This window comes from Budorcas taxicolor, chromosome 8 (genome assembly GCF_023091745.1).
Source record: "Budorcas taxicolor isolate Tak-1 chromosome 8, Takin1.1, whole genome shotgun sequence".
In the NCBI taxonomy this organism is placed as follows: domain Eukaryota; kingdom Metazoa; phylum Chordata; class Mammalia; order Artiodactyla; family Bovidae; genus Budorcas; species Budorcas taxicolor.
In genome coordinates, this window is record NC_068917.1 from 47,123,104 (window position 1) to 47,146,122 (window position 23,019).

The window sequence follows — 23,019 nt, forward strand, 5'->3', positions numbered from 1 at the left end:
TGGATTGAAGTAGATGGGATAGTAAATTGGAACCTACCTCTCCTAATGCAACACTGCTGAAACAGCTTTTGATATAAAAAGCTCTCCAGGTTTCTAAATAAACACTTTCAACCTAACTTCTTTGGCAATTTCAAAGTAATTTCTTTTTCTTTCCCTGGTGTTTTAAAAGTCTCCCTCTCTAACCATTTTTGCAAAGACAGAGCCAAAGAATTGATAAACTATTTGCTGAAGTGGAAATGGAGCAAACCAATTATATGAATAAGATGCCCTCATTCAAAAACTACAGAAAAAGGCTAGTGGCTCTTACTTCTTTTAAGCAACAGACTTTGAGTTGAGCAGAACGAAATTCAAATGCCTACTAATATAAGTAATATCTTATAGTTATCTGATGTCTTTTATTCAAGCATTCCAAAGAAAAAGCAAATCTAGAGATACTACTTTGAGCTATCTATGCAAAGTGAGAAGCTGGAGAGATGGTTTTGTATATCATTCACATTTCACTGCCAGAAAAATGTATTTTAGATGTAATAGCAAAAATAGCTAACAACATGTATTTCTTACTATGCGCAGGCACCATTCTAACTAGCTAACAGTACCAATGACAGTACTACTATTTAGCCTCATTAGGCAGATGATCTTGCCTGGAAAATTCCATGGACGGAGAAGCCTGGTAGGCTGCAGTCCATGGGGTCGCTAGGAGTCAGACACGACTGAGTGACTTCACTTTCACTTTTCACTTCTATGCACTGGAGAAGGAAATGGCAACCCACTCCAGTGTTCTTGTCTGGAAAATTCCAGGGACAGGGGAGCCTGGTGGGCTGCCATCTATGGGGTCGCACAGAGTCGGACACGACTGAAGTGACTTAGCAGCAGTAGCAGCAGCAGGCAGATGATACAACTGAGGCCCAGAGAGGCTGTACAACCGGGACAAAGTGACACAGCTGGCAAAAGGCACAGCGCAATTCAAATCCAGGCGCCCTGAAGCTCATACTAGATCCAGAGCCCATAACCACTGCTTCTTCTAAGAACAACAGTAAACAGTTTCTTTGGTCAACAATGAGGCTCACCAGAACTTTATCATAAGGTGGTCTTTTATTAAATTGTTTACAGGCACTAAAGGATGCTTCCCCAAGAGAATTTTAAGAGTTCTTTTTTAAGTTTAAAATAACTTAAGGATGAGAGTGAGTACTGCCCCTTAAGGTATTAGATAGAGGTTTTGGTGTTTTAAATACATTGAGTGCAAATGAAGTTAGAAATCTCAGAGTTTAGCACCTGGTATAGTCTCCAAATTTTCCTTTCACCCAGAAATTTTATACCTTGTTATATAATCTCCATAATCTGCCTCACATACTTTTCTTTAGCATGAGAATGTTTATAAATACATGCATAAAAATAAAGTATTTGCTATGTCATGTCTTGTCATTCCATGGTCTCAGGCCATTAATTTATGTTTATTCCTATTTCTAATACTCTACAGTTTAGATGAAAGCACAAACTCACAAAGGAATCAGTGAAAAATGGAAAGGAGAAGAAAACCCCTCATGTGTAGGGTGAAGGGAACATTCCATCTTCAGAAATCAGAGCAAGAGAAATGGAATGCACAAATTGTTGTAGGATACCAGCCAGAGTCCACACAAGGCTGCCTGCCTCAGCACATGAATGGAAGGGGACTCTGGGAATGAGTCACAACAGCACCTTGTGCCTCAGTCACCTCTGTGCTCCGTGGGCTAGGCTGCAATGTCTTGTATAAATGCTGGTATTGTATTCTGAACACTGGGGACCTCTACCCCTCACCTCCACAACGAGCAAATGCAGTTAAGCCAGAGACAAAATGTTACCATATTGTTTAGAAACACTACAACGATCCAACATGCTCTCTCCACACTCGTCATGTTAAATTAGTACACTCAAAAACAGAAATCGAATGAGAGAGAGAGAAACAGAAAACAAGAGCAAACTCTAGGACTTGTCATTACACCACTTTTAAAGACTTATGGGGATGGGGGGAGGAACTGTCGACACTTTCTCATTGATGGACTACAATTTGAACATCAAATCTGAGGTCTTTGTATAGAATACCTATTATAACTACAAAGAATCCGTCTTTGAACTTGAACTAACTAAATGTTCACAGCTCCTGTATTTCAGACTACCTTTTCTATTACATCAATCCCAATCCCTTCTTTTTTTTCCCCCATCCTTTCTTTTATGAGATAGATTAAAAGTTGCTCTTTAGTGAGAGCTTGGTAAGCCAGTGTTCTTATAAAATAAAGCAGGATCTCAAGCTGGGACAAAGAAAATGCTACCTTTTAGAAAGAGTTAAAAGCATCTGAGCTCTCCATAAAACCCACTTACTTGTTGAGGAAAAGTTCAGTTAGTTTTCAATCACAAAAGACCTAAAGGGAAAGTTGGGATATTTATGGTCTTAGGTTTTATCTAGATGAGGTTCCCAATAAAAAGAATCACAAATACCCAAGCATTTGAAACATGATGGGGAAAACTGACTGCTTTAAGAAGAAAATAAATCTCTCTCCAACTTTGCTTGAAACGTTTTTTTAAAGATACTTTGCTTAGCTGAAATTTTACCAGTTAAGACATCCACGTTACCAAATACTTTTTTTGGAAACTCTGCTTAGCAGATTGAACATATTAAGTGGTTTATTTATCATTCACTCCCACTTTAGTATGAATTAGTTTACTCAGTTCCTACTCTTTCTACAAAAAGGTGAGATTTACGGACTGTGGTGTGAGTGGAGAAAGGAAATAAGAAGGATGACAGGAGACTTCCCTGGTGGTCCGGTTAAGGCTCCCTGCTTCTGATGCAGAGGGCATGAGTTTGATCCCTGGTTGGGGAACTATAAACCCATATGTCACACACACACACACAAAAGGACTGCGGGGTAATTATTAACTGTGAGACACTGCTTTGGGGAAGATCCTCAGTTGCTTTGGGTGTGAAGGAGAGTGACAAAGTAACGGGAAGCTGGGCAAGTTCTCAAATCCAGATTTTTTTATTCCAAAATTTGTTCTATAACCTCCTTAAACTTGACACTGACAATATAGTCAAAATGTTCACTGGATAACTGCAGCTCTTCCAATTCCCAGCTAACACCACAGAATCCATGATGCGGTTTTAAGGTCTAAGTTATTTGCATATTATATTCTTTGTAAGTCTCACTTAGGGAGGGCTCAGAAATTTGTTAAATAGGTCAAGCTTCAGTTGGTTTAGTAGAACACTGTTTTCAGTGGGTTTCTTTTTGGATGAAAAGAAAATACATTACATTATTTATTTAAATTAATGTAATGTAATGTATTACATTAATTCTACACAAGCAGAGATCGGAACTACTTAAGCAATATATGTTTCAGATATCTTGAAAAACTCTCCCTTCCACAGCTATATTTTGCATTTCACTCAGAAAATTGGAGTCTGGTGGGCTGCAGTCCATGGGGTCGCTAAGAGTTGGACACGACTGAAGCGACTTAGCAGCAGCAGCAGCAGAAAATTTATATAAATTATACATACACATATATATATATACACACATACACATACATATAAATAGATGCTTCGGAGGTGAGTCGGTGGTGGGGTGTAAGGGGGTGCGGGGTAGATAACTGAACTGAACTGATAAATACATACATAGAAATAGATGCTTCAGAGGTGAGTTGGTGGTGGGGTGTAAGGGGATGTGGGATAGGTAAGGTGCTACATGATGGGAAATAGGATAAATGACCCCATTCCTTAAAATTGGGTTGGCCAAAAAATTTGGGGTTCTTTCCATAACATCTTACGGAACAACCAGAACGAAATATTTGGCTAACCCAATATATACAGCTTAGGGTTGTTTCCCTACTGCTCTGAATCTAAGACAACTTGGGAAATTTGCTTTAACCTGGGTGAAAAAAAAACAAAAAACAAAACATGTCGTCCCATATAATAGGCTTGTTTCTTTCGAGGGTGTGTTAGTGAGGGCTGGGGATGGGGACTCCTCTCACCTTAGAGGATATGTGAAGAAGCAGTTAATTTTCTATAGGGAGAATGTACTGCATATGTCCTAGAAATATACCAGGCTGACGGGAACACTCTCCACAGGGAGCCTGGTCCTTAGCATTGGGGGAAGGAAACCACTTTTCCTCACCCACCTTCCCACCTCCCCACACTCCTTCAAATTCATACAACTGGAGTGCTTCATACAACTTCATACAACACAAATTCATACAACTTTTGGCAGCTTGGTTAAGAACTCTGGTTCAGTGCAGTTCAGTTCAGTTGCTCAGTCGTGTCCAACTCTTTGCGACCCCATGAATCGCAGCACGTCAGGCCTCCCTGTCCATCACCAACTCCTGGAGTTCACTCAGATTCATGTCCATCGAGTCCGTGATGCCATCCAGCCATCTCATCCTCGGCCGTCCCCTTCTCCTCCTGCCCCCAATCCCTCCCAGCATCAGAGTCTTTTCCAGTGAGCCAATTCTTCGCATGAGGTGGCCAAAATACTGGAGTTTCAGCTTCAGCATCATTCCTTCCAAAGAAATCCCAGGGTTGATCTTCAGAATGGACTGGTTGGATCTCCTTGCAGTCCAAGGGACCCTCAAGAGTCTTCTCCAACACCACAGTTCAAAAGCATCAATTCTTCGGCACTCAGCCTTCTTCACAGTCCAACTCTCACATCCATACATAACCACAGGAAAAACCATAGCCTTGACTAGACGGACCTTTGTTGGCAAAGTAATGTCTCTGCTTTTGAATATGCTATCTACGTTGGTCATAACTTTCCTTCCAAGGAGTAAGCGTCTTTTAGTTTCATTGCTGCAATCACCATCTGCAGTGATTCTGGAGCCCCCCAAAATAAAGTCTGACACTGTTTCTCCATCTATTTCCCATGAAGTGATGGGACCAGATGCCATGATCTTCATTTTCTGAATGTTGAGCTTTAAGCCAACTTTTTCACTCTCCTCTTTCACTTTCATCAAGAGGCTTTTTAGTTCCTCTTCACTTTCTGCCATAAAGGTGGTGTCATCTGCATATCTGAGGTTATTGATATTTCTCCCGGCAATCTTGATTCCAGCTTGTGCTTCTTCCAGCCCAGCGTTTCTCATGATGTACTCTGATATAAGTTAAATAAGCAGGGTGACAATATACAGCCTTGATGTACTCCTTTTCCTATTTGGAACCAGTCTGTTGTTTCATGTCCAGTTCTAACTGTTGCTTCCTGATCTGTATATAGGTTTCTCAAGAGGCAGGTCAGGCGGTCTGGTATTCCCATCTCTTTCAGAGTTTTCCACAGTTTATTGTGATCCACAGTCAAAGGCTTTGGCGTAGTCAATAAAGCAGAAATAGATGTTTTTCTGGAACTCTGTTGCTTTTCCCATGATCCAGTGGATGTTGGCAATTTGATCTCTGGTTCCTCTGCCTTTTCTAAAACCAGCTTGAACATCAGGAAGTTCATGGTTCACGTATTGCTGAAGCCTGGCTTGGAGAATTTTGAGCATTACTTTACTAGCGTGTGAGATGAGTGCAATTGTGCAGTAGTTTGAGCATTCTTTGGCATTGCCTTTCTTTGGGATTGGAATGAAAACGGACCTTTTCCAGTCCTGTGGCCACTGCTGTGTTTTCCAAATTTGCTGGCATATTGAGTGAAGCACTTTCACAGCATCATCTGTCAGTATTTGAATTAGCTCCACTGGAATGCCATCACCTCCACTAGCTTTGTTCATAGTGATGCTTCCTAAGGCCCACTTGACTTCACATTCCAGGATGTCTGGCTCTAGATGAGTGATCACACCATCATGATTATCTGGGTCATGAAGATCTTTTTTGTACAGTTCTTCTGTGTATTCTTGCCACCTCTTCTTTATATCTTCTGCTTCTGTTAGGTCCATACCATTTCTGTCCTTTATCGAGCCCATCTTTGCATGAAATGTTCCCTTGGTATTTCTAATTTTCTTGAAGAGATCTCTAGTGTTTCCCATTCTGTTCTTTTCCTCTATCTTTGTATTGATCGCTGAAGAAGGCTTTCTCATCTCTCCTTGCTATTCTTTGGAACTCTGCATTCAGATGCTTATATCTTTCCTTTTCTCCTTTGCTTTTCACTTGTCGTCTTCTCACAGCTATTTGTAAGGCCTCCCCAGACAGCCATTTTGCTTTTTTGCATTTCTTTTCCATGGGGATGGTCTTGATCCCTGTCTCCTGTACAATGTCACGAACCTCCATCCATAGTTCATGAGGCACTCTATCTATCAGATCTAGTCCCTTAAATCTATTTCTCACTTCCACTGTATAATCATAAGGGATTTTATTTAGGTCATACCTGAATGGTCTAGCGGTTTTCCCTACTTACTTTAATTTAAGTCTGAATTTGGCAATAAGGAGTTCATGATCTGAGCCACAGTCAGCTCCTGGTCTCGTTTTTCCTGACTGTATAGAGCTTCTCTATCTTTGGCTGCAAAGAATATAATCAATGTAATTTCGGTGTTGACCATCTGGTGATGTCCATGTGTAGAGTCTTTTCTTGTGTTGTTGGAAGAGGAATTCTGGTAGCAGCTTCTAAAGCAGCTCTGGATGATGCTGGACTCCTGCGGCTCTTACCCTCCAAAGTTCCCTCCCCTTGAGAGTGGACTGGACCTAAGTGACTCATTTCTAACTAGAAACTTTTCTAATCTACTAATCTAAGCGAGATTATAGTACAAAAAGACTCTAGTTATATATTCTTACTCTCTCTTGCTTATTCTGAAGCCATCAATGTTGTGAGCTGCTCTACTGAGAAACCAATACAGCAAGGGATTCTAGGGAATCTCTTGCCAACAGCTAGTGAGGACTTAAGGCCCTTAGCTTAACAAACCAAGAGGAACTGAATACAGTTGTCAACTACAAACTGGCACTTGCCAAGATGGTTGCCAACGACTGAACAACAAGGGCATTCGCCATCTGCCTCTGCGGAGACTAAACCCTGCGCTCCTGAAGCTGCTGACCTTCAATACCAGCTGAGGGAGTTCAGGGTGGAGTAAGGCACTCTGTGCTCCAGGCAATCTGGTGGGACAGGTCTTCAGACAGACGTTTTGGGAACAGATTTTATGATCCCAATCCTTGCATCTTCTCATATCTAGAAAAGCACTAAATCCCTTCATGGTGACATTAGACCCTAGCAACAAACTTTTTGTAAAATGAATGCTTAATGATATTCACTCCCCCTTCACCAAAACCTTATCCATTGACTTTCCCCAACTGCCACTTTTAGGTGGTGACTGCAGCCATGAAATTAAAAGACGCTTACTCCTTGGAAGAAAAGTGATGACCAACCTAGATAGTATATTCAAAAGCAGAGACATTACTTTGCCGACTAAGTCCGTCTAGTCAAGGCTATGGTTTTTCCTGTGGTCATGCATGGATGTGAGAGCTGGACTGTGAAGAAGGTTGAGCGCCGAAGAATTGATGCGTTTGAACTGTGGTGTTGGAGAAGACTCTTGAGGGTCCCTTGGACTGCAAGGAGATCCAACCAGTCCATTCTGAAGGAGGTCAACCCCGGGATTTCTTTGGAAGGAATGATGCTAAAGCTGAAGCTCCAGTACTTTGGCCACCTCATGTGAAGAGTTGACTCATTGGAAAAGACTCTGATGCTGGGAGGGATTGGGGGCAGGAGGAGAAGGGGACGACCGAGGATGAGATGGCTGGATGGCATCACGGACTCGATGGATGTGAGTCTGAGTGAACTCCGGGAGATGGTGATGGACAGGGAGGCCTGGCGTGCTGCGATTCATGGGGTCGCACAGAGCTGGCCACGACTGAGCAACTGAACTGAACTGAACTGCCGCTTTGGAGCAGTCTCTCAGAGCTACCTGAGGTGCTGCCTCCAGGGCTGCAGTCCTCATTTTTCCCTGAATAAAACTTAACTCACAGTTCTCAAGTTGTGCACCGTTTTTTTTAGTGGACACTGTCAACAACCTCATGAGTGAGCTCAGAAGGGAATTCTCCTCTTGCTGACCCCTGGGGTGATCCCAACCTTGACTAACATCTTGACCATGGCCTTCTGAGAGCCCTGAGTCAGAGGCACTCAGCTAAAACACATCTGGATAAATAAAACACAGAGGCTGTGAGATAACAACTGTCTGTTGTTTTATGCTGCATAGTTTCAGCTAAGTAGCTAGAAGTAACTACTATGAGTATGTACATTTTTAAAAAGTATGTCAGGTATTCACTGATATTTAAATATGGGATTCCTTTAAAAATGCTTTATCTTGTAACATTTCTGTCTCTTAACTGTGTCTCAGGGTTATTATTGCTTCTCGATGGGATATAATGTCAATGACTACCTTGAGAAAATAGCCTTAATAGCCAAGTAGCCTCCATGGAGCCCATCCAATTACTAACTATAGAAACTTGAGCATTTAAAAATATATAAATAATTTTTCTTCCGCTCTCATTTTGATTTTGTTCACTGAATTAATTAATGTTTCTCAAAGAGGCTGTGACAGGTCAAATAAAAGTGAAGAAGAATGCTAAAAAGTACGTACCACAAATACCTTCCTTTTCCCTTGAAACATAAAAATTTTAATGAAAGATTCCCCCAAACAAAACAAACATTTCAACAATATTTGGCTTTGTGAGAGACTTAAATTTTAAGTTTAAAGATACCATTTTGATGCCAAATCTGGGTTACATTTTTAAAAAGGCCATGAGGCAGAACTGTCATGTGGAGAGCTAACATGAACCAACCTGCATGTTCTTTTGAGAGGCAGAAGGAGCACATTTTTTCCAGGCTTTGCAAATAGTTTCCTAAAACAAATCTGCCAACTGACAAAAATTCATACACATGTAACAAAACTTCCAAGTTTTGCTGTTGCTGAAACTGAATTTTTTTCTTTTGGTTTGAGGCAGAACCTTTATTAGTTCCCTACTCATTAAAAAAAAGAAAGCCAATGAATAAATCAACACTATTATTTAAAATGCCTGATTTTAATATTGGCAGATGTCTTGGTTCATGTTGAAGAAAATACTGGAATTGGAGGAAACAGCAAGACTACTAAGAAATAAATTGTTCAGATGCCCCCAGTAACTTCTAGAAACATATCCCTGCTTTGGGTACTTAGTGAGGGAGAAGGCTTGTCTGGGTTTTGGAGCTGGGAGAACTTGCAAGGTCTCAGGTGACTGCAGGACAAAGTTGCACATGTGTCTTTCTATAGATCAACTCAGCTGTGAGCCATTCTGTTGTCTTTAGGAGGCTGGGGTTTGCCTCCAAGGAGAGGTAGTCATTCCTCCTCTTTGTCTCTCAGCACCAAGAATTGTGCCTGGCATACGGTAGGGACTCAAAAATACTGGTTAGGTGATTGCATCATCTTTACTCATAGGGTGAGAAGTACTGCTTAGGTGGCAAGATTTTCAAAGGAGAGGTAGCCTGCTCTATGACAGAGGGTGAGGAAAGAGGAGGGGAAGAGTTCTTGCTCCCATGCTCATACCAGGGTGACAAGTCCACAAGGAGCTGTACCTGTTCCCAGACCATTTGGAGGGTTGAGTAACAGCTGTTGTTATGACTTCACTTCTCCCTGACTTAGAAACAGAAACAGGCAGTGCTTTGTCTGCTGCTGGCTTAGGATACACAAGGGTTTCATGCTAGAGTCGGTTTCTTTTTTTTTTTTTTAATTTAAATTTATTTATTTTAATTGGAGGCTAATTACTTTACAATATTGTATTGGTTTCATTTCAACTAAACTTTGGGAAAAGACATTAGAGAGCATACCACAGAAGATGTATCCTGCTTGGGACTCTTGTGCCCAGAGCCCAAAATTAATCTAATGTTGTAAGTCACTCCTGCTTCAATTTAGAAAAGGATGTTCTAAAGTCCAGAAGGGAGAGGATATATATATACATATGCCTTTTCATTTTGCATACAGTAGAAACTTTACAACAGTGTAAAGCAACTATACTCCAATAAAAATTAATTTTTAAAAAGCATCTTCTGTTGTTAAGTAAATAAATAAAAATAAAAAATGTATTTCCAGGAAAAGATGAGAAAGGGTCTTTGAGATGGTCTTATTATTAAATATATAATTATTAGCCTAGGCATGGAAATCTCCTAAAAATAATTAAAATGAGCCATTAAGTTGAGGAACTCAACTTCACTCAACTTTTATCTTCACTAAACTGTAATATTTATATTTTCACAGGGTTCTTAGTTTACATTTTACATGGTTCTTAGTTTACATTTTGAAGGCTGTCAAACGAAGAACATTAAAGAGGCGAGTTGGAATAGCACAGTTTTGAAAGCTTTATAACCTTTCTGGATTTTAGTCCAGTGGAAAAATGAAATTCATTTTTTAATTATAAAAGGTACATGACATGTGACTGATAAGCCTGGTTTTTTTAAAAAAATTACCTTCTTACACTGTCAAAACTCAGCTGTTCCCTACTCATTGTTCTATTTTACTTTGTGCTGTGGGACCAGCCTGAACTGCCCTCACCCAAAACCCCAGGGCATTCTGGCTTCTGCAGAGAGAGGCCAAGGGCAGACTGTCTGAGACCTTAAAACCACAGGACATACATTATGTGAGAGATGGAAAAATACATGAGAGATGGCAAAATACTTCATGGGAAGAGTGGCTCTATAAAGTACACAGGAAAGTGAGAACAAAGAATTAAAAACTGAACAGTAGAGAAGATTCCTCCCTCCCCCAAATGGCAAAAGAAATAAGATGGGACAATTCCCCGAAGGATGGCTCATCAGAAGACAAGCCACTTCAAAGAGCTAATTTTAAAATAATAATTTTAAAAAACTCACAGAAGTAGGGAAATCAAAGAAAGAAGGCCTTTTGAATTTTAGGAAGATGCTTCTAATCTAGGCTAACTCATCATCATCAAAAGCAGGCCCAGATTCATTGTCCTTTTATCACCCTTTCTCTGCTGCTTCTGCTCCTACCAACCTTACCTTCCCACCCCATGTAAAAACAGGATGCTTCATGAACCTTCCTGCTGAAATCTATGTAAAGGATCGCTGGGGGAAAAAGAAATGACATACATGCCACGTGAATGAATAGAGCAGGATTTTTTTGTTAGGACAGTTGTTTACAGGCAGTAACACTAAAGCATGATGGACTCAAAGTGAATGAGTATAAACTATAGATTAACGGGGCTTCCCTGCTGGTTCAGTGGTTAAAAAAAATCCACCTGCCAAGGCAGGACACACACGTTCGATCCCTGATCTGGGAAGACTGCGCATGTCTCGCGGCAGTTAAGTCCGTGCGCCACAACCTCTGAGCCTGAACTCTAGAGTCTATGAGCTGCGACCACGGAAGCCTGCACGCCCTGGCGCCCGAGCTCTGTGACGAGAGAAGCCACCGCAATGAGAGGCACTGCAACTAGAGAGTGGCCCCCACTTGCTGCAACCAGAGAAAAGCCTGCTCAGCACAGCAATGAAGACCAAGCACAGCCATAAATAAATACATTATATAATAAAACGATGGGGAGACAGTTATGGAATCAATGACATCAGTGTACACATTCTTTTATTTTTATATTTGAAGCAGGGAGGGGAGGATGTGTAAGTATGTATAATGAACTACAACCCCCAAATGAGATTTTACTCTCTCTATACCACAGGGTATATTTCTGCAGCCTCCTATCCAGCACATCTTTCAACAAAGTGCCAGATTTTTAAGGTGTGACTTATGATGAAAGAAGCTGACAGGATAAGAGAAAATTCTTTGCAAAAAGTGCCAACAGTGATGTCTTGGGACACTGGAATACTTTCCCAGTCTTTCTTGGCCCTACGCCTCAAGGGCAAAAACCAAAATGCCTGTTTTCCTTTAATAAACCATGACTCCATCTGCTTTGGAATGGAAAAGATACCTAGGTGGGTCTCAATCTAGAAAGTGAGTAAATTCTGCCCTCAAGTGGCTAAATGTTGTACTGCAACGAGACCGTGGCAAAACCTGACATGGTTGCTAGGTAATCTTAGGTAATCAGTTCCCTCCGGGGGTGTTTTCATTCTTCTAAAAAAGACGACTGAATTTTAGAGCAAAGCTTCAGAAAAGCGGGGATTGTGCTCCTGACTTATTATTGAGACCAATTTGCCAGAGAAAAGTGTGGGAATTTAATTATCTGGATAATTTTGGCACCAGGAATTCACTTAATTCAAATGATTAGATTTTGCCTGGGCTATCACCACTACCTCTTTAAGAAAGTGTTTCTTTATAATAAGCTTCGTGGTCCACGAACAACTGCCTTCTAAGTCTAGAAAAAATCAAGGATTCAGTTTTGGGGCTGTCTTACAGCTAAAATGGGGTTAGACATTTCTTTAAAGGGTGAAGGGCTTCCCTGCTGGCTCAGACAACAAAGAATCTGCCTGCACTGTGATATACCAGGGTTCGATCCTTGGGTTGGGAAGATCCCGTGGAGAAGGGAATGTCAAACCACTCCAGTATTCTTGCCTGGAGAATTCCATGGACAGAGAAGCCGGGTGGGCTACAGTCCATGAGGTCGCAAAGAGTCTCACATAACTAAGTGATTAACACTTTCACTTCACTTTAAAGGGTGAAAAGTAGGAATTCATACAATAAATATATTTGCGCATGTGTGAAAGTTTATATGAGGTTCTTCACTGTAACATCATTTATAATGTTAAAAGATCAACAGCAGCTTAGATTCTCGTTAGTCTGGGGTTAAATGAATTGTGATAGACCCATATGATGAGATTTAGTGCAGGCATAAAAAAAAGCCCAAGGTTATTCTCTATTTATATAGAAGTACTCTCCATAATACAGTGTTCAGTGAGAAATCAAAGTGTGAAAATTATGTTATACTTGCGTTCTGAGGAAAAATGCAGGGTTGTACTGATTTGTACATACATAGCTTATTTCTGGAAGGATACACAAGAAACTGATTTTTTAAATGGCTGTTTCTCAAAATAGGATTGAGCTGTGAACTGTACATAATTTTCACCTGTTTTGTTCACTAGTATTTCTCCAGTGTCTAAAAAGGGCCTGGAACATTGAAGGCATTCAATAATATTTGTGGAAAAAAATGAATAAAATCAAATCTATATACATATATACACACACAGAGATACACACACAAATAGACTATGGCCACGGGGGAACTGTACAGCTGGAGGTCAAGCATGGTAGAGAGAATTTTCATTGTGCTTTCATGTACTTTTAAAATATTGAACTATTAGAATAGGTTACCTATTCCAAAGTAAAATTCAAACAACTAAAGAAACAAATAAGGATGGGGAGTTATTATTTGGAATAGTTATTTAAGTAAGGCATTGTTTTGATGGTGATTTAGACAGGGTCAATCACATCATAAAACTATGAATCACTGATTAGCAATAACCTTGGAATACTTACAGCATCTGAGGAGCATTACACCATAAAAAAAATTGTCCTCACAGGGAGAGGTTTTCTGGGTGTTGCAAATTCCTTACAAATACTTGCTCTTTGCCAAAGCCATCTACCTGGGATCCAGGCATAAGGTTTCAAGGTCAGGAGGATTAGGTTGCAAGGAGCCCTCCCTCAGTTCCCAGTGACTTGATTCCCTGAGGGCCCCTGGATGGCTCCAAGGAGTAGAAGAATTCATTAACAGTGGCCATGAAAGGGAGGGAGGAGAGGCTTTGATTCTCAAAGAGGAGTGTTACACCCTTAAGGCCTTCCCCAGACCTCCTGGATGGGAGCCTCCAGGTAGGGCTGGACACCTGCATTTCTATAAAGCTCTACAAACTAACTCTAAGGCACACTATCCTTCTGCCCCCCATCCCCAAGACGGAAAAGTTCCACTCCGGACAGAGACACAAGTGGGCTCAGATTGGACCAAATGAAGTTCCCCTCAAGGATGCCATCCATTCTCCATTCCCTGACTCCTTCCTCAACACCTCACCCACAATTACTTCTCATTGCTTCCTTTCCTTAGAAATGCTATTCACTAAATTTTAACTCTAGTTCGTCATTCAAGACCAGTTTGCACATTTATCCTATACCATTCTATTTTGCCGCGTAGGATGCGAGCCTGGGAGCATTCCTCAGAATGCCACTGTGATTCGGGAGGCACCTCCTTGTTAGACCAGAGAGCAGGCAAGCTTTGAGAATGCAGACCTGTAGTCCGAGAATATTCAGCTAAAAAGGAGGCGGCCTGAAAACAGCTAATTATCCATCAAAGAAATCATGTTCTAACGGATATGCTTGTTCTCAGCAAGCACAGTCCTCCACAGTGAGTCTGATAATTGGATAAAAAGACCTCAGAGGCTCTTGGGGGCTGGGATGAGAGATGAAAACACACTTTATGTGGATTTCTCTAATATAATCACCAGTTACAGGGACGGCAAGGAACTTAACAAGCTCATTACAACCTCAGCGCCTGTGATCTCCCCACAAACCCCTGTAACAGCCAGAGGATAAAACTCCCTTAAAGCCCTCGCGGGGCCTTGGCCTCAGCCCACAGGGTTTTCATCCTGCCCCCATCAGCAGGCAGCTGGCGTCTCCCGTTACCAGCTGCTGGGCCACATGGAAAATAAGTCAGGAGTTGGTTCAGACATGTTCTTGGCCTAACAACCAGTATTTTCTTAATCTTGGCATGGAGAAAAGAATGCCAAACTCAGAGTTGGATAATCTGTTTATCAACCTAATTTTTCCAGCTGTTCTGCTCTGCTTTCAGAATGACTGTCCTTTTTGTGATTTTTGAAAAAGCTCTGGTGAGGGTCTGCTTCACGACAGGCTTGTCTGACCCACAGAGGCTGCCCATGGCACTGTGGAAGCCCCAGCCCCTAAGATGTTGGCCATTCCTGGAATGGGTACTTTTGGCTCTAGAAGTTCATCTGTTCCTCAGAGCAAGTGTTTGTTTTATGCGTGATCAACCCTCCTTGGTTCACGGGGATGCTTCCACAGCCGGGCCCAGTTCTTTTATAACTGGTCTATCAATAGATTATTTCTGAAAACAATCTGCATAAGGGAGGGAGGGCAGGGCAGCAGCCACGGAGAATACAGCGTGAATGGTGCCCATAGTGGGCAACACTGTGACCCTGATTGAGCGTACCTGGAGGGGCAGGGCTGTTAAAAGAGGCACTTAAAGAGGTCGGAGGACAGGGAGACTGAGGGCAGGAAGGCAGCTCAGTCTATCCCAGACCAATTTTATTTGAGGCTACTCCATTAAGAGAGGCAAAGAACTGAGTTCTATTCATATGATATTAAGCAGAAACCCTAACCACCTGAGAATCCTGTAAAATCTGACTCTAGCCACAACTCACACTTAAGGCCAGACACCTGCCGTGCGTCCATGTAATAGCTCCCTCCCACTCAAGGGAGCTCTGAAGTTCATGCAAAAGGTACACAAATTGGAAAGCTGAATCCTGGCTTTGTCACCTTGTCATTCCTTGCTTGGTCCAATACATATATTCTCCGCCAGTGTCAGGTAGATCAAATTTCTATGTGAAGCCGTATTTCAAATTTATGAGGTGAATCCACTATCAAACAAAGAATTATTCCCAAGTTGATCTGCTTGGTAAATTTTAATTTTCATTTATTTGATTTCCTTAAAGGGATACCAAAAACAACTAGAATTACAGACATGGAAATAACAAGATCAACAGGAAGAGCTACCCTACCTACCATACTCTTAGATAACATCCAGAAAAACAAGAATTGCCATCCCTACTGAAATAATTTTGGAAAATTCTTAAAGAGAGAAGAATATCAGACTACTTTACCTGTCTCCTAAGAAACCTGTATGCAGGTCAGGAAGCAACAGTTAGAACCTTACATGGAACCTTATACAGAACCTTACATGGAACAACTGACTGCTTCAAAATCGGGAAAGGAGTATGACAAGGCTGTATATTGTCACCTTGCTTATTTAACTTATATACCTCATGTAAAATGCCAGGTGGATGAAGCACAAGCTGGAATCAAGACTGCCAGGAGAAATGTCAACAACCTCATATATGCAGATGATACCATCCTAACGGCAGAAAGCGAGGAGGAACTAAAGGGCCTCTTGATGAAGGTGAAAGAGGAGAGCGAAAAAAACTGGCTTAAAACTCAACATTCAGAAAACTAAGATCATGGCATCCTGTCCCATCACTTCATGGCAAATAGAAGAGGAAAAACTGGAAGCAGTGACAGATTTTGTTTTTGTGGGCTCCAGAATTACAGTGGATGGTGACTGCAGCCGTGAAATTAAACAACGCTTGCTCCTTGGAAAAAAAGCTATGACAAACCTAGACATATTTAAAAGCAGAGACATCACTTTGCCGACAAAGGTCCATATAGTCAAAGCTATGGTTTTTCCAGCAGTCATGTATGGATGTGAGAGTTGGACTATAAAGAAGGCCAAGTGTCAAAGAATTGATGTTTTTGAATTATGGTGCTGGAGAAGGCTCTTGAGAGTCCCTTGGACAGCAAGATCAAACCAGTCAATCCTAAAGGAAATCAACCCTGAATATTCACTGAATGGACTGATGCTGAAGCTGAAGTTCCATTACTTTGGCCACCTGATGCAAAGAGCTGACTCACTGGAAAAGACCCTGATGCTGGGGAAGATGAAGGCAAAAGTAGAAGAGGCCGGCAGAGGATGAGATGGTTAGACAGCGTCACCAACACAATGGATATGAATCTGAGCAAACTTAGGGAGATGATAGCAAAAGACAAGGAAGCCTGATGTGCTGCAGTCCACGGGGTCACAGAGTCAGACACGACTTAGCGACTGATTGACCACCACCTGCTACTGACATCATAAAGAGGTTTAGAGGCCTTTGTCTGAAAGGAGACTTTGACTTAAAGAGGAGAGGACAGAAAAGTCATGAGGTTACAGTTTCAACAAAAATGAGAAGATGAGGTCACCAAGGGTAAACTGAGTCAGCTTCCCCGTTTGACTTGGGTTCAGATCTGATTTGAGTCTCTCATTTCTGTTTTGCGAAATGGGAGTGGTGATAGAAGAATTATTCTAGGACGGGGTTACTGTCAAGACCAACCTAATCAAAACCACTACAAAGCATATGTAGACTAAAGACACACTAAAAATTTAACAACAGCATGAGAAATTCAGACAAGATGCTCTCTCAGTTCTTTAACATTTTCACATAGTAAGATTCTGAGCCAAGTTTACCATAAATTCTCCTTCCTTAAACAAGATATGAAATATGGTGGTGTGGGAGCCAAAAGAAGACCAAAGCTAAAGAGAAGTATTGTGTTCTATCACTCCTGAACAGAGACCTAGTTTTTAATGGGGTGGCTTTGGCATTTCCACAGTGCACAGAATAGCTAAAGAATATTCACTTTGCACTTGTGGGTCTGTTTCTCATGATGCCAAGCTGGGTGCATAGTAATCCGTTCAGACTTGTCCTCCTCGGCACTCCTACATTTCTGAATCAGTAGGTGCACTAATGCATTCTGAGTCCTGCTGTGATGTAATTAAGGATAATGTTTGCAGCAAGGAGTACAGAGAGTTGTAAATGTCTCCCAGGGGTGATTAAATGCTGAGGAGAAGTTGAATAACTATAGAATTCATTTGGTGCAAGTTTATTCCTATGCCAGGAGCATTCTGTTTTCCAGTTATAGGATAGGTTTCTGAAAAGATACACTCAGCATCCATAAGCAGACATCCTCATCTCCCTCTAGGGAATGGAGACCAGAAACTACTACATCCCAGGAACGCTTCTCTATCTAGGAGGGAGACTTGGGGATCAGAACTCTCTTACACTGCGGGCATGACTGCTAACTGACACAGCTTTGTTTTTTTTTTTTTTACTTTACAATACTGTATTGGTTTTGCCATACATTGACATGAATCCGCCACGGGTGTACATGAGTTCCCAATCCTGAACCCCCCTCCCACCACCCTCCCCATATCATCTCTCTGGGTCATCCCAATGCACCAGCCCCAAGCATCTTGTATCGAACCTAGACTGGTGATTTGTTTCTTACATGATAGTATATGTGTTTCAATGCCATTCTCCCAAATCATCCCACTCTCTCCCTCTCCCACAGAGTCCAAAAGACTGTTCTATACATCTGTGTCTCTTTTGCTGTCTCGCATACAGGGTTATCATTACCATCTTTCTAAATTCCATATATATGTGTTAGTATACTGTATTGGTGTTTTTCTTTCTGGCTTATTTCACTCTGTATAATCGGCTCCAGTTTCATCCACCTCATTACAACTGATTCAAATGCATCCTTTTTAATGACTGAGTAATACTCCATTGTGTATATGTACCACAGCTTTCTTATCCATTCGTCTGCTGATGGACATCTAGGTTGCTTCCATGTCCTGGCTATTATAAACAGTGCTGCGATGAACATTGGGGTACACGGGTCTCTTTCAATTCTGGTTTCCTCGGTGTGTATGCCCAGCAGTGGGATTGCTGGTTTATAAGGCAGTTCTATTTCCAGTTTTTTAAGGAATCTCCACACTGTTCCTGACACAGCTTTGGAAACAAGCGTGTAAATAAAACTGAAACTATATATTACTGTGCTCCAATAATTTCACTTCTAGGCACATTGCTTAGGGAAGTTTTCATATATGTGCACAGAGACACAAAGACAAAAATTCTCACTGCACAGTGTTTACAAGAGCCCAACACTGAAAAAAATATCAATACGAAAATAGGAAATAGATAAAATATGGCCACTTTACAAAAAGGAACACTCTATAGTAGTTTAAAAGAATGACAAAACAAAAATACACAAAACTACGAAATGTCATTTCTAGTGGAGAAAATGTACATATTATAATATTCTTCTCTTCATTAAAAAAATCTTCTCAAAATAAAAGTATATGAGCAGCAATACTCTTGGCAGAAGGATGCTGACAAGCCCCCTCTGAGCCCCCATGTGAAGGACCTCCGAGAAACTGAAACCTAACCTTTTGGACCTTTACTGCCTTAGCTCCATGCTATCCAATATGGTAGCCACAAGTCACATGTAGCTACTTGAATTTGAATTCAAATTAATTAAAGTTAAATAAAACGATAATTTTAGTTCCTACACTGCAGTGGGTACATTTCAAATGCTGAAATGGCCACGTGTGGCTAGTGGCTACCATATAGAACATGTCTATCATTCCTCTAAATTCTATTGACAGAGCAGATCTTGAGCTAAAAACCTGTGTTTCAGATAACCTGAACGCTTTTAGTCATTGCCCTTTCCCCAATATGTCCTTCTGCCCATAGGAAAACCAAGGTAATGACTTAGGAGGATTTTTTTTGTTGTTTCTGGAAGGAATGCTGCTGCTGCTGCTAAGTCACTTCAGTCGTGTCCGACTCTGTGCGACCCCATAGATGGCAGCCCACCAGGCTCCCCCGTCCCTGGGATTCTCCAGGCAAGAACACTGGAGTGGGTTGCCATTTCCTTCTCCAATGCAGGAAAGCGAAAAGTGAAAGTGAAGTCGCTCAGTCGTGTCCGACTCTTCGCGACTGCATGGACTGCAGCCTACCAGGTATGTCCACTATAATTCTATATTTCAATTATAACTGAAGTAACATTTTCTTGTGGGAAAAAAAAAAACCTGAGATAAATCATCTTTAGAAAGTGATCCAGCCATTATCTATAATTTTGTAAGCATCATATTTCATTTCCCCAAAACTTAGCAAGTAGGAAAACAGATCAAAGAATGATGAAAGTATTACCAAACAAGACTCAACATTTTAGTTCAATGGATTTCCAAGAGCCTTAATTTCTTACCTGTACACAGTATGAGGGACATATACTTCTCGGATTGGAAACTCCAGTATCTCTTTGTGTGGGCGTCCCCGGTTTTCAGGAAAGGGCCTCACTGGCAGCATTTCAGGAGTCAGACAGCAGTTGATGGTCTCTGGAGCCAGAGCTATCTCCAGTCTGAGCAAGCCTAAATTTGGGAAGAAAATAGGCCTGTCTTAGTGAAGACGTCATATACAAAGGATCAAGAAAGACTGCTATGCTGTATTTCTTTTATGAAAATCAAGGTAAGTTGTACAAGTATGAGAATTTTGGAATGCTCAGATAATTTCCTATAGTTTGAGAAAAAGCATGTCATGATGATTTTTGAGATTTGGTTTCTAGAACTTAAAAAAGTAAGAAATTGTAAAAATGAGTAAGAACATTAGAGGATCTTTAAACTCCCTTTTAGAACTACCACACCATAACTGCATAATTCAGTAATTTCTCTTCATCACAAGCACTAAAAATTGGTGATTTTCACAGAGGGTCCCTGGTACCCCCAGGGAGCTGCAGAAGTGCCTCAGGGGCTGTCAGGCTGAGAATAAGGAAGGTACACCCTCACCTTCCACCAAAGCATCTCACTGTTTTCTTACGCTAAGAGTTCCATACAATATGATAAAAGAGGCTTCTCTGTTCACACAATTATCTGATTTTCTGAGTGAGCAATCAAATATAAAGCATGAGGTTTATTTACGGAAACAACCCTTTAATAAAATAGAAAGCATTAACAGATTTGCCCCCAGAACTAGACCTTAACTCCTAATGCAAAATCCTATATTTCCCTTGACAAAAAAACTGCAGCATTACATGAATGAAGTGCCTAGTCCTAAATAGCTTTGGCATCAGAGAGGATAAAGACAGCCAGTCACACCTGGAATTGACTTGACTCTTCTCTGTAGGGACGAAGATCTTTTGTAGTCAGCTAAAAACTTGAATAAGTCTTCATCACTGAGGCGATCTCCCTCCTGCCAAGACAGAAGTCAGGCTTAGTGTAGATGCATCACAGACTCCTGCAGTTGGGACCAAGTTCTCTAACGTGTCTTTCATAGATATGAGGCAACTCTGAAACCATTAGTCATCCTCTTGTCAAATACGATTTCTCTACCACTCCCAGCTCACTCTGGCTCTTCGGTCCTCCTGGGGACCGGTCTTCTACTGCATTTCTGAGGACCACTGAGGATCTAGGCCAAAAGCTCCCCCCCATATAACTCAACCCACTGATTCTTGTTCACTCCCTGGAACAAAACAGACGAAGTCTATCTTTCTTCAAAGATCTGAAGGTGGAGAGAGCATCTTTCTATCTGTTTCCTCATGTTTTTCATATATCAAATATCCTCATATTTTTCACATTCGTTTTGGCTAAGAAAGCTAAGCATAAACACTACCCTCCATGTGCCTGCATCGGACAGGCATGCTGCCAAGGGATATATGTGAGCAAGTTCCGATCCTTACAGCAGCCCAGTAAGGAAGGTAGGTAGGTAGGGGTGTCCTATTCCTAAGTACAGATGAGAAAACTCTGACTTAGTTATGTCAAGTACCTTGCCTCCCAAGGCAACACAATTGTGAATATTCCCCCAATAGAGATCCTTTCAGTTCCCTGTGAGCTCTATCATGAGGCATGGCATACAGAAACCTCAGTATTTCTTCTGCATTTCAGTTAACATAACCCCTTGTTTGCATAACCCCTTGACATGTCCCATGAGAACTGCTTGAGCTTAGGAACATTTTCCAAAACAGAGTCAAACTAAGTATAAGTTAAGTTGTGCTTTGGGTACTAAAATACATATCACGTAAAATTTACCATTTTTGAGTGCAAACAATCTCCAGAATACTTGGAGTTTGCAAAACTGAAACTCTATCCCCATTAAACAACTCCCCATTTCCCCCTTCCTGTAGCCCCTAGTCACCCTCATTCTACTTTCTGTGATTACACTTTCTGTCTCTATGAATTTGATGACACTAGGAAGTTCTTCATTCTTCAAGTAGTCTCAAAAGTTTCTGAGCTAACAGAGAATATCATCTATAATGGTCATACTCAGTGAGGAAGTAGGCACGTGGAGAAAGCCTGCACTTGGAAAAGGGGTGAGATGGATAACTTCCAGGCCAAGAAACCCTGAACCAAAAGGGAAATGGGTATTTCAGTCAGACTGTTTTCATAGCCTAATAAGTGAACTGACCATGACAGTTCAAATCGGATAGTTTGTATTAATGGGAACCAGTCTTTCTCTTAATTAAAAGAGCTAACATTCACTTCGCACTTGCTATATCCCAGGCACTCTGGGAAGCACTTTACACCTCTCATCCTCTCAACCCCCAACAGCCACAAGAAGCAAGTGTCATCAGCCCTGTCTTGTAGATAATTAGTGAGGATGACTAACTCGCCCTCCTAGTCACTATATATACTATTGCTTTGGGCTCCTGCTCTCATGCCATTATGGGGAGACCATTCCAGACACACTGTAACATGAAGAGATACCTGCTTGAAAAAGCTGTTAATGGTTAAAGTCCTGAAGTTGGATCCAACCCCATTTTCCTCCAAGGAGAAGGCTCTTTCAGAAAGTCTTCGAGATTGGGACAAAGTTCTCCGCTCACCCGCAGAGCCTTTCCCTTTAAGGAAAACACTTGTCATTCAAAAGTTTGCCTTCCTGTTTGAATACATAACAGTTATTAACTTTACCATATCTAAGGTGTGTTGACGCTCACTGAACGACAACACTGAACAGGGCCGTTCTTGCTTTGAATAACGGTTCCCCTCCCCTTGTCCTGGTTCTTAGACCCTACCCCCCACCTCCTCTGTGCAGCCCCTAATCTTCCTCTGGTCATAGTGAGAGCCCAGGAGCTACTCCAGTGCCCTCCCAGGTGGAGATCAGGGTAGCTGCAGTCCAGAACTGCAGCCAGAACAGAGTCTGGCTAAATAATAAGCTTTATTTAGCCAACAGTCTTTAGTTCTATTAGTGTATTTACATTCCACTGGGAGAGGTGTGTACTCCAATGCCCCTGAAGGCATGTGGGATTGTGACCCAAGCACACTGCGTAAGCCTAGCATTCTGGATCTGAGCTTTCTTCTGCTCTTGCAGTGTGGGCCTGGCCGCAGAACTGAGTTTCTGCCTAGGCCGACCTGCCCAACGGCAACTAGAATGGAGTCACACCCAAATTTGAACTCTCTAACAGTCTGCTTGAGTATTTTTTACCCACTTTGAAGATTTGGGTGAAGATCTTGTTGCTTTTACACTCCAAAACTCAGGGGTTCTGCTGCGAATGGTCAAAGTGCCTAGAACTCTAATGGTCCAACCCTGTCTTTGCACATTCTCTTACCCTTAATTCTTGTCATGATGCTGAATT

General features: G+C 41.5%; 1 protein-coding gene across 1 annotated transcript in view; it reads right to left on the reverse strand.

Moving 5' to 3' along the window:
- DOCK8 (dedicator of cytokinesis 8) overlaps positions 1–23,019 on the reverse strand; it is a 158,174-nt gene that overhangs the window by 91,282 nt on the left and 43,873 nt on the right. The window contains exons 10-12 of the mRNA XM_052644492.1: positions 22,154–22,284; positions 20,549–20,642; positions 19,663–19,825 (exon numbers count right to left, since the gene is read on the reverse strand). Coding sequence (XP_052500452.1) covers positions 19,663–19,825; positions 20,549–20,642; positions 22,154–22,284 — 388 coding nt within the window. The remainder of the gene's footprint in view (positions 1–19,662; positions 19,826–20,548; positions 20,643–22,153; positions 22,285–23,019) is intronic.